The sequence below is a fragment of the Chiloscyllium plagiosum genome, unplaced genomic scaffold, assembly GCF_037043375.1.
Source record: "Chiloscyllium plagiosum isolate Xiang-an unplaced genomic scaffold, Cpla_swu_hap1 HiC_scaffold_5, whole genome shotgun sequence".
In the NCBI taxonomy this organism is placed as follows: domain Eukaryota; kingdom Metazoa; phylum Chordata; class Chondrichthyes; order Orectolobiformes; family Hemiscylliidae; genus Chiloscyllium; species Chiloscyllium plagiosum.
In genome coordinates this window covers 81,580,579-81,592,918 of record NW_028270143.1, presented here as the reverse complement: position 1 = coordinate 81,592,918, position 12,340 = coordinate 81,580,579, and the positions used below count along the sequence as shown (strand labels likewise).

At 39.8% G+C, this 12,340-nt stretch overlaps 1 protein-coding gene across 1 annotated transcript in view; it reads right to left on the bottom strand.

The window, feature by feature from the left end:
• mrc1a (mannose receptor, C type 1a) overlaps window positions 1-12,096 on the bottom strand; it is a 152,680-nt gene extending 140,584 nt beyond the window's left edge. Inside the window, exons 1-3 of the mRNA XM_043690393.2 lie at window positions 11,932-12,096; window positions 9,975-10,376; window positions 6,157-6,327 (exon numbers count right to left, since the gene is read on the bottom strand). Coding sequence (XP_043546328.2) covers window positions 6,157-6,327; window positions 9,975-10,376; window positions 11,932-11,998 — 640 coding nt within the window. The 5' untranslated portion in view covers window positions 11,999-12,096. The remainder of the gene's footprint in view (window positions 1-6,156; window positions 6,328-9,974; window positions 10,377-11,931) is intronic.
• Between the last annotated feature and the right edge of the window lie 244 nt (window positions 12,097-12,340).

Below are 12,340 nucleotides of genomic sequence, written 5' to 3'. Positions count from 1 at the left end.
TTGCATTACTCTGAGAATTGATCCAGAGAAAGGCAATCATCCATTTTGTTGAGCTGAAACAGGTGCGACATTTATATGTGTTTTTTTCCCAGGCTGCAAAGAACAGGTACCTGTGTATTAACATATGTAGCTTCCATTATGCACAAGCATGCTATATGGTGAGCTTGACTGACATGTCTAACTTGGTTGTCAGAGTAATTCTTAGCTCACTCGAGATTGGTCAACAATAGTTAAACAATCATATAATCAAATCAAATGTCGATCACTATGTTTTCAGTTGTGAAAGCAAGGGTTGGTTGGTTATGGTTAATCCTTTGCCAGTTGCAAACTGCTGAAGGCACAAGCTGCTTGAAATTTCTGACAGTCTTTAGGATCAATAGCCTTTATGCCTCGCTGCACATCCACACTGAAATTCATATACCACATGATTCATTTGTGTGAGAAGCAGAACAACTCTTTGGCTTGACTGCAGCATCCGCTTATGGCAAATAAGACGTGATTTGCTACTAGCTTCACCCGTAGCTCAAACTTTTGAGGTAAATAACCCAACCTGAAGCTGACCAGGCACATTTCAGACTGCAGAGTGACCACCTTAGGACAGTTCATGAGTTTGTGCTGTATAGAGCAAGAAATTACTTGATAAGGACAGCTGTTATTCTGCAGGATGGTCTTGATGAGGCCTATTTCAGCATCAAATTTGCACAGTGAATGATTGGCTTGGGCCCTATTTACAAGGTTGCCGAAAAGGCCAGTCTTCCAGCACATAGAACAGTGGGAATTCCAATATGCACACTGACCAGTGAAGGCTGGTTTGCGATAGACAGTAGCAGAGACCGCTTGCTGGTTTCTCAGAACTTCAAGGAAAGTGAGCTCATTTGACTGCTCCAGTGTCAAAGGTAAATTAAAGCACAGGATGGAATACATTACTATGTGAAAAGAAATTCGTCCATACAGCTGTGGATTCAAACTTAGCAAACATGTCAACTGTATATCAGAAATGTTCACAGAATAGGAGTTTAGATTAGTACTCTTCCAATGTGGGATGCTGGACAAACTGTCAGATATTTGAAAGAACATGGAAGAATCGAGAGGTAGATTTAAATCCTAAGTATGGAATTGTCACAATATTTTCTAATGATGTTGTTGAGGAGTAACGTGTGGACTCATATGCGTTCATCTTTGTTATTAGAAGAATAATTTCAATCATATATGTCTATATAGATAATATTAATAATTATTATTGTTCAGTAGTTTATTCTGAAATCCAAGATGGTGGCGGAACATGGCAACATTATCCACTTTTCACTATATCTAAAGACAATATATTAAACAAGTCTACCATATTAAATAAATAAAGTTCATCAGCAATAAAAAAGTGAGCTGCACTGTAAACTGTAATAACCTTATTAATAATTCCAAACGTGAGATGTGCAGAGGCTACAAAAGAGCAAACATATTTACTGATCATTTGTAAACATTTTCCGAGGCTTTATTAACATTTATAACAAGAACATGTCTCTGAACACTTTATTTTCTATGTCATTAATTTACTCATGCTGCTTCACAGCTGCATACAGATTTGGCTATAATGAAAGTGCTTTGAAAGACAATGGTGGACAACAGCTAATGTGCCAATGAAATGACCTTCAAGTGAAGCATGGAGCATTCTGCTTATGGATAAGCTATGATAAGGCATCACTTTTTAACTTCAAATGCTATTAACTGAAGCTAACATCATCAACGCAAGAAAACAGGAAATAACAGCTGAACTATTCGATAAGATAACTTTAAGGAAAACACACACAGCATCATACAAGTATAGGTTTTTACTTTACAGTTAAAAGGTTTTCATCCTACTGTCCCAATGCCACAAATTCATCACAGTAATTTTCCTGTGCCCCTTTCATTTCTCATTTTTCAAATGTTACCTGCCTCTCTTTCAAATGCTTTTAAATATCCACCATTACTTCAATCTGTGTTTGCTTTAAGATATGCTTTCGGCCACTGCCATAGAGACTTATGGTTTCTGAACCTTGGAGTTTGAAGTTTGCAGCTCTGACTCTCACAGACTTCAGCCATTGCACAGTAACAGCTATAACACAGCTGCCCCTCTGCTGAGTTTAAATTGCATTTCTAATCCTAGAACTATGGTGTTGATTGTCCAGAGTCTATTTGATTCTCTTTAACCTTACTGCAGAATATCTTCTCTATCTTTTATCCTGTATCTTTAACTCATTCAGCATTTTCTTTATCATGTGATTTCCAGTTCTCTGGCAAATGTCCTTTTGCAGGACTTTCCTGTTTTTGAGGTGATGAAAGTGCTGTTACCTTGCAATTAATTGGATTTTTCCGGGCCCTGAATGAAGTGGGAATGGTGAATCAATTGGAAAAATGTGGTGAGATTGGAAAAATGAAAGAAATTTAGACGAATCTAACTCATGAGCAGTGAGTGGCCTACTTGCATATATTTCCATTTTATTGGTACCTAACCTCGGTGCATTTAGAAGCAGTTTTCTATTTTTTGTCACAGCAGAAAGAAACATAGAAACATAGAAAATGTATGCAGGAATAGGCCATTTGGCCCTTTGAGCCTGCACCACTGCTCAATATGATTATGACCAATTATGCAATTTCTGTATCCCACTCCCACCCTCTCCCAACACCCCTTAATCTGTTTAACCCCCAGGGCTATGCCCGGCTCCCTCGTGAATGTATCTAATGAACTGGCTTTCTGTGGTAGAGACCTCCATAGGTTCACACCTCTCTGAGTGAAGAAATTCTTCCCCAAATCAGTTCTGAATGGCTTACCCCTTATTCTTAAACTGTGACCCTTTGTTCTGGACTTTCCCAACATCAAGAACATTCTTCCTGCATTTAGCCTGTCCAGTCCCATCAGGATTTTATATGTTTCTATGAGACCATCCCTCATTCTTCTAAATTGTAGTGAATACAAGGCAAGTCGATCCAGTTTTTCTTCAAATGTCAGTCCTGCCATCCCGGGAATTAGTCTGGTTAGCCATCCATGGACTCCCTCAATAGCAAGAATATCCTTCCTCAGTCTAGGGGTCCAAAACTGTACACAATACTCAAGATGTGGCCTCACCAAAACCCTGCATAACTGCAGCCAGACATCCCTATACTCAAATCCTCTCACTATGAAGGCCATCGTACCATTAGCTTTCCTCATTACCTGCTGCACCTGCATGCCAACCTTCAGCGACTGTACCACCATGACACCCAGGTCTTGATGCATCTCACCTTTTCCTAAACCGCCACCATTCAGATAATAATCTACCTTCCTGTTTTTGTGACCAAAGTGGATAACCTCGCATTTATCCACATTATATTGCATTTATCAAGTATTGAGGTAAAAACAATGACTGCAGATGCTGGAAACCAGATTCTAGATTAGTGGTGCTGGAAGAGCACAGCAGTTCAGGCAGCATCCAAGGATCTTCGAAATCGACGTTTCGGGCAAAAGGACACCCGCACCAATCAACCACACCGCCCCGTGGCCCAACATTTCAACTCCCCCTCCCACTCTGCCGAGGACATGGAGGTCCTGGGCCTCCTTCACCGCCGCTCCCTCACCACCAGACGCCTGGAGGAAGAACGCCTCATCTTCCGCCTCGGAACACTTCAACCCCAGGGCATCAATGTAGTCTTCAACAGTTTCCTCATTTCCCCTTCCCCCACCTCACCCTAGTTCCAAACTTTCAGCTCAGCACTGTCCCAATGACTTGTCCGGACTTGTCCTACCTGCCTATCTCCTTTTCCACCTATCCACTCCACCCTCCCCTCCCTGACCTATCACCTTCATCCCCTCCCCCACTCACCCATTGTACTCTATGCTACTTTCTCCCTGCCCCCACCCTCCTCTAGCTTATCTATCCACGCTTCCGGCTCACTGCCTTTATTCCTGATGAAGGGCTTTTGCCCAAAATGTCAATTTCGAAGTTCCTTGGATGCTGCCTGAACTACTGTGCTTTATCAAGTATTGGCCCACTCAGCCAGTCTGTCCAAGTCACCCTGCAGCCTCTTCGCAACCTTCTCAGAGCACACAGTGCCACCAGCTTAGTGTCGCATGCAAGTTTGGAGATACGGCATTCAATTCGCAAACAGTAATTCCTGACAAGACACAGAGCAAGTTCCTGGCTGATCCGGCTTACTGCTCACTTCTCTGAGCCCCAGCTTGGACAGCGGTCTCCAACATCTCAGGGCACCTTCCCTGGACAGTGACTACTTGCATCTTTCATGCATGAAAGTTGGCATTGGACACACACCTGCCTGACCACATCATCATGGAACTTCTCCAACTCACTTTGAAGTGTACCAACACCTTACATTGTGACACTGCTGTCAGACAGCTTTGTGCTCAAGGACAGACACCCATCTCATTTATCAGAGCCTATAGCACCTTGGGGCTTTTCACAAGCTTACTTAGCACATGCTCACTGTGTGCCTACTTGCACAATCAAAGCATTTCTGCCTTCCTTGCTTTGCAATTTTGCACTTTGCCATCTCATTGATAAATTAGATGCTCATAGTAGTTCTGCCTTACCTTGCACTTTAATGGAGAAATAAAGGCAAGCAGTTGGTTATGATTGTCAGCAGTGCACCGACAAGGGTGGACATATTGTCATGCAGCACTGTGTTATAACAGCATCATACACACAGCATGTACTAGCAACTTACATGGTAAACACACTGCTTTTGCTTCAACCAAATGACACACCTCAAAGTTGAAGTGGACCTCAGTTAAGTCAAGGGGGTCTGTGATCAGTCAGGAGCAATAGTCAGGGGTGTTGTCCAGTCTCAGTCTTAGGCTTATAGTGGTCAGCATCTGGAATTGCATATAACTGCCACTCGTGGAGTGGGCATTTGCAGGAAGTCAATTGGGAGTTATGCAGAGATCAGTCAGGAGTGTAAGTGTGCGTATGTGTGCATGACAGGTGGTGGTATGAGCCAGAGGGCAGAACAGCACATGACAGCGATTGGCAGGGCTAAACCTGGGGCATTTGGGTCATGTTGAGAGATGAAGAATTTTTTTAAAAAGTAACAGAAACAGAAATTGCTGGAGAAACTCAGCAGGTCTGGCACCATCTATGGAGAGAAAGCAGAGTTATCTATAGTTTCGAATCCAGTGATTCTTCTTCAGAACTGATAGTAACGTGGTACATAAGCTGAAGACATGGGGGGAGATTGGGAGAGAGTGAAGGCAAGGGGAAAGGAATGAGCGGGTAGGTGCAGCCAAAGCCCAGAGAGAGAGAGAATGACAGCTGGCGGATAAAGGGATGGGTGATAGTACACCAGGAGAAAGAAAAGCTGATAATGGGGAGCATTAGTAGTTAAATGATCGAATTACACTTCTCTTGGGTGATTTGGGTGTAGGGCTGGGGCACATGTTTCCAATAATCCTATCACATTCACAATCTCGCACTGTGTGAGCTGCATGCATTGAAGTAATGTCCACTACGTTAAATATCCATATAGAGGCATTCCGTGGCCATTGTTATCTGTACAGAGGAGCGTGCTAAACCTGCCTCTGTAAGTAATCGAAATTCCAACCATGACTTGATCCCATGACTTATATTCCCATTTAGCTTTGTATCATCAGCATATTTAGATCCATTACTCTAAATATGCTGATGATACAAAGCTAAATGGGAATATAAGTCTCAGTATTTGTCTAAGTCAATAGTAGGCAAAGAGACATAGAAGCAGTTTTATTTACCAAGGATGGTGTTATCACTGAAGAGACTGTTGATTTATGAAATGGAGTTTAAAGTCCTGAATGACAGATTTACATGATGGATAGATCATAGATAAATTTTCAAAAACACTGGTTATTTTTACTTGTTTAACTCAGTAATTTGAGAGAAAGTGAGGACTGCAGTTGCTGGAGAGTCAGAGTTGAAAAGTGTGGTGCTGGAAAAGCACAGCAGGTCAGGCAGAATCAGAGGAACAGGAGAATCGACGTCTTGGGCATAAGCCCCTCATCAGAAACTCAGTATTTTGCTTTATAAATTATCTTGCATCACTGGTGTACAAGTCTTTTTGTCTAAGAAATAGAGCAGCAGAGATTTCAACATCCAGTAGGGATTGCATTAAAGTAAGGTATTTATGGAACTGATGATAATATTTCGGTATACTTACATTTTACTGGGCAAAGTCCCCACTGGCCGTCAGCATAGTCTGAAGTAGTTGCACACCATAGGAGGCCATCAGTTCTGCCATCAGTAGTGCAGTCTGCATACCATTTCTTATGGTACTTAAAGGGAAGTATACATGGCTGTCCATTTGAATTTCCAAATATTGTAAATAAATCTGAAAGAGAAGCAGAATTCTTAAGAACTGATAAATAAAAAAATTAGAAATGTTGCTTTAAAGACCATTGGATTGTTAAATAGAATTTAGTAATCCTAGTTACTCAAATGTTTCTTCTGCCCCTTCTTGAACAAATATGTTTCAACGTGTATTCTCCACTCCCATAATACAATTTGTCTATTTTAAGAAGACTAAAAGATTTTGGCCAGAACCTTTGATTTTTTTTTAATGGACTAGGAGAAATGACCGCAGTGAGTTTTCCACTTTGAGATTTAATTTTTCAAAACCAGTATCATCCTAAAGTTATGTTAAATAATTGCTCCATACTCCTTTCTAGTATGTCAACTTTCTCCCATCCTTCATTTGCAATTGTACTCAGGCATTCAATATTGATTCTCGGCTTTATTTAAATGTGCATTTTACCTTTTAAATCTTTATATAAACTCTTATTCTTTCTTTTGCTATTTTCCCTTGTAGTCAATTTAATTTCTTTCAATATACACTGATATTTTTCTCCACATTATTTATTAATTTATCTGGTATTAGTAACTCTAAACTGTAAGATGCATCTCTTCTTCTTCAAGTGTCATTTTTAGAGTTTGTCTTGGCGATTTACCAACAGAGCTCTATTATTTGATGCATTCCATTTTCACATGAGTGGTCCTGTGTTGTAGTTACATGTTTATACTTCATTTTTTTCAAGTATGTCTTAGCTGCTTCTAGCATGTCTTCCTGCACTCTTTATTGAACCAGAAACTATAACCATCTTCCTTTGTGCCCAGTATGACTCCAAACAGTGGAAGGCTTTTTCCAGTGATTCCAATACATTCTCATTGATAATAATGTACTGATCTATGAGTTCCCTATTTGGGACTGTTAATCTGGTCTAATCAGGGAACCCTGGCTGACAGATAAGAACAGGAGTGTCAGACATTCTGTTCACTCTGAGAGCTAGCTCTGAGGAAGTTGGATCTGTGTCAAGGACTCTCCACATGTAAGTAAAGGGTGATCTGGTGACTGGATATCAGCCACCGTGAGTTATTTCATATGATTAGTCAAAAAGGTGAAATCTTTGCTGAAATTTCCACTTCAATTCCTTACCCTCCTTTCTGTCTTTTTTTTAATCTCACCTGAAATGTTAGAACCAGGAACCTCAAATTCAGATGTGCTCAGATTAATTAAAATGGATTTGTACCCTAAACTCAACAATGATTCATGATAAATATATCTTTGGTGGATATTTAATTTGCATTTAAGAGGAGTGTATAAAATATTGCTGCAATATCAGAATTTTGATTCGGTTAATTATGACATTTACAAAGATTACAGATATTTTAGATTTTTTAAAGCAGATTTTGTTTGGATATTAATACACTGTCAGGTCTAACAGTGTTTCTGAGATCATGGTAACATATTCTTCCACAAAAACGCTAGGATTATTTACATTCCAAGATCTACAAGTAATAGCATAATAAAATTCAACCACAAACGACATAATTGTTATTTTTATGGTAGCTTGAAAAGCAGCTAATATAAACACTTAAATCTGTACACCAAAATTTTACACTGAAACAATAAACTGGCTGCAACCCAACTCTCCGTACACAAAGAGCTGACTGACATTTGCATCACTTATTAAAAATGAAGCTACTAAAAGAGCTCTTCAATGGTAATAATGTCTGTCTGATGGAATATTAATATAAGGGTAGGTGTTAAAGTGTGTATATTAGCAGCAGATATAATCATCCCAACCTAGTAGGGGTTGGTATTTAGTGTGCCATTATAACAGCAACAAGCATACTCATCCCAAACTGATGTCTCTGGTATTTAATGTAGCTGAAGAGGTTCCCACCCTACAGCTGGTGAGAACCTGTCCTCTATCATCTCCTTTAGAGAAACCCCAATAAACTAAGCGTCTTTTGAGCACTTAACTAAGCAGAGGTGGACTTTCCACACGATCAAAGGCCCAGGGATGGAAATTCAAAACATACACCCTGAGGTTCCAGAGGACCATTAGAGCTTTCGGTGGCATGGTGGCTTAGTGGTTAGAACTGCTGCCTCACAGTGCCAGGGACCCAGGTTCAATTCCAACCTCGAGCGACTGTCTGTGTGGAGTTTACATATTCTCCTTGTGCCTCCCTCTGTCCAAAGATATGCAGGTTAGGTGAACCAGCCATATTAAATTGCCCATCGTGTTCAGAGATGTGTAAATTAGGTGCATTTGTCAGGGGTATATATAGGATAATTGGATAGGGGAACGGTTGAGACTTGTTGGGCTGAAGGGCCTGGTTGCACACTAGAGGGATTCTATGAGCTGTAGTCCTCTGCTCCACCAGGAATGTGGAGTCAGCTGCCAGTAATGCATTGATTCAAGGGATCAATGAGGGATACCAGACCATAGGTGAGTTGTTGAATGATGGGAAGAGAGGAAAGGGTTCAGCAGGAAAGGAAGGGAACTAGTTCTCAAGATCTCATTCTGATGCTGGGTCCATCAATCAGACACTGAGACCCTTTAAAGGAGAATCTCCTCTCCTAGCATCCCACGTGTTATTGGCTTGACCATTAATTGTTCATTTAAAGACCTCATTTAGTCCAAAGCTGGTTAGGCCATCTGTTGCTGATAAAATACGAGTCAATGTGAATGGGGCAACAGTTGGAGGATTTGAGCTATTGAGAGTAGCTGAATAGGCTGAGGCGGTTTGCCCTGAAACATCGGAGGTTAAGGGGTGACCTTACAGAGGTTTATAAAATCATGAGGGACATGGATAGGGTAAATAGACTATGTCTTTTCCATGGGGTGGAGAATTCTAAAACTAGAGGCCAAAGGTTTAAGTTGAGAGGGGAGAGATGTAAAAGGGATCTAAAAGGAACCCTCAGCCAGCAGAGGGTGGTACGTATATAGAACGAGCTGCCAGATGAAGTGGTGGACGCTGGTACAATTACAACTTTTAAACGCATCTGGATGGATATATGAATAGGAAGGGTTTGGAGGGATAGTGGCCAAATGCTGGCAAATGGGACAAGATTCATTTACGATATCTGGCCAGCATGGATGAGTTGGACCGAAGGGTCTATTTCTGCACTGTATATCTCTATGACTCTCTATATATTCACTCATGAGATGTGACCATCTCTGACTCAGCCTCATTGCCCATTCCTAATGCCCAGAGGGCGGTTAAGAGTCAACCACATTGCTGTGGGTCTGGAGTCACATGTAGGCCAGACCGGGTAAGGATAGCAATTTCCTTCCCTAAAGAACATTAGTGAACTAGATGGGTTTTTCTGATAATTGAGCATTTTTTCATGGTCATCGTTAGACCCTTAAGGCAAAAGTGAGGACTGCAGATGCTGGAAACCAGAGTCTAGATCAGAGTGGTGCTGGAAAAGCACAGCAGGTCAGGCAGCATCCGAGGAGCAGGAAAATCGACATTTTGGGCAAAAGCCCTTCAACATTAGACCCTTAACTCCAGATTATGCACTGAATTCAAATTCTACCATCAGCCTTGGTGGGGTCTGAACCCATGACCCCAGAACATTAGGTTCTGGATTAATAGTCTTGTGATAATATCAATTGATCATTGCCTCCCCAAAATGTATTGATACAATAAATAATTTCTTTAATTCACTTGTTAGATAATTTTCCATACCTTCATAATGTATCGAACAAAGATCATTTACGGTGCCATAAACTTTCCACCTGCTCCAACTCCCCGATCCTCTGTACAGCATAATGTTTCTCTCATTCTTATTTCCATAATTGAAGTAAAGATCAGCCCCATCAATTGCCAGGAGTGTGTCATTCATGCATCTCCATGACTGTAGATCACTTGTTTCGTTGCATGGGAAGAGAGTTATTGGAACCCAGTTTACCTTGCTGGGAACTCCAAGGCATAGTTTGAATTTAATGCTCATAATCCTCTGACCAGAAACCCATCTAAATTTCTGTGATTCAGCAGCAGGGTCACAATTTCTTGCTAATACAGACTGTTCATTTTCTGTATGCACACACTTCTTATGGTCTTGATTATATATTAGGAAAGCGTTGGGATCTGAAACATAAGCAGGAAGATGGTTATGTTTCTTTTTATATCTTGTTAATTAAACAGCATTTTTAGAAAATTGCTGCTTTATGATTCAAAATTATCTTGATGAAAAATGACTATATTTTAACTCAAATTGGAATGATTTCTTTTTCTGTTACATACCACCTAAATACACAACCAGACCAATCGCATGAGGTTTATTTGTACAATTTACTTGCAGCACTTCAATTTTTAATCCACTGAGAAATTTCAATATTTTCAATATTTTCACAGGAAAATTAGACAAAATGGAAAAGTATTTCAATGGTACCATATGCTTGACAAAATGCCGAAAGCTAGTCATAATTTGATCTGCCCATTGCTGACTTATGCATGACCTTAAATGGATTTCTCATTTATGTCAACCATATTTTTTACCATCTCATTCAACCCAACTCCTTCTGATTTTAATTCATAGTTAACACACAAGCAAGTGTAATGATATCCGGAAATAGCTGGGATAATAATGCTGGGAAACATCAACATCTTCTATAACACACTATATGCATAATTTTAAGACCATTACTAAAATTCCATCTGCCAATTTTAAGAATTATATTGATATCCTATTTGTTTTCATCTGATATCAAGTGATTGAGTATTAAATACTTTATATCTGTACATAATTCTTTTATGCTTCTTTGCAGATGTAGATACAAACATTTCTAACATTAAATCAGTTATATTGTTCTTTTTAGTAAATGTTCTAAATAAAGCTTAGTTTTACTAAATGCAAGCCTCTCTCTCATTAATGGAAGACATTTGAGGTACATCATTTTGCAGCCTGTGCATAAATCAATGTGATTTGACCCTAAATAAAGAGCTTATTCTGAATTTTATTTACTTTCCAAGTAATCACCTGTTCAAAGGAAACTTTATTGAATAAACGTTCAATCCTTGGCATCATAAGTTGACAGGGAGAAAGTGAGGACTGCAGATGCTGGAGATCAGAACTTAAAAATGTGTTGCTGGAAAAGCGCAGCAGGTCAGGCAGCATCAAAGGAACAGGAGAATCGACATTTCGGGCATAAGCCTGAAGAAGGGCTTATGCCCGAAACGACAATTCTCCTGTTCCTTTGATGCTGCCTGACCTGCTGCGCTTTTTCAGCAACACATTTTTAAGCATCATAAGCTGACAATATATTTAACCATCTTCTGAAAAGTACTGAGCCTAAAATGCTTGCAAAGACTCTAACACATTGCAAGATAGACTAAAAACAAATCTTGAGCCTAAAAGCAGCAAACAATTGTTGCATCATGGGTAATTATAGACTCATTGATATTTACAGCTCAAAAATAGACCATATAATGTAACTTGCTTATGTTAGGTCTCTGAAACAGCCATTCAATTAGTAAGAGTTTTGATATTGTTCCAAAAAGCAAGCTTTAAACAAAGGTCGATACCAACTCCAATATGCAAGACTGCTTGGGGAAGAAAGTTGTAAAAAGAATTATCAGTTTCTAAAGTTGCCTTAGAGATGTACTAAAAAGTACCAGAAGAAATAAAACATAAATAACTTACCCCCACATCTGATTGTTTGAATAAAACAAAGTAAAGCAGCAAACAAAATTCCACACATCATAGGCATTTCAATATTTTGTTTTGTATCAGTAGCAAGGTTTAAAATGATCGTGCCTTCCCAATAAAAGGTAGTTGGTGATGAAGGAAACGCCTAATGAAAAGTAGCACTAACTCCTAGCACTGACTGAGCTGATAAGTACGGATGCCCAAGTTGAATATCCTGTCACATGATGGGCCATCAACAACAGGAATCCAGTCAAGAAAATTTGCTTTCATCAGCTTTGTTTCATATTTACATTTCTCTTCCTTTACCCTGTCACAGGAGATGAGATATACATCATTCAGGCAGCAAATTGTTTCAGACTTATTTTGATGTTTCTCCTTATTGTGATTTAAAACACTGCTCCAG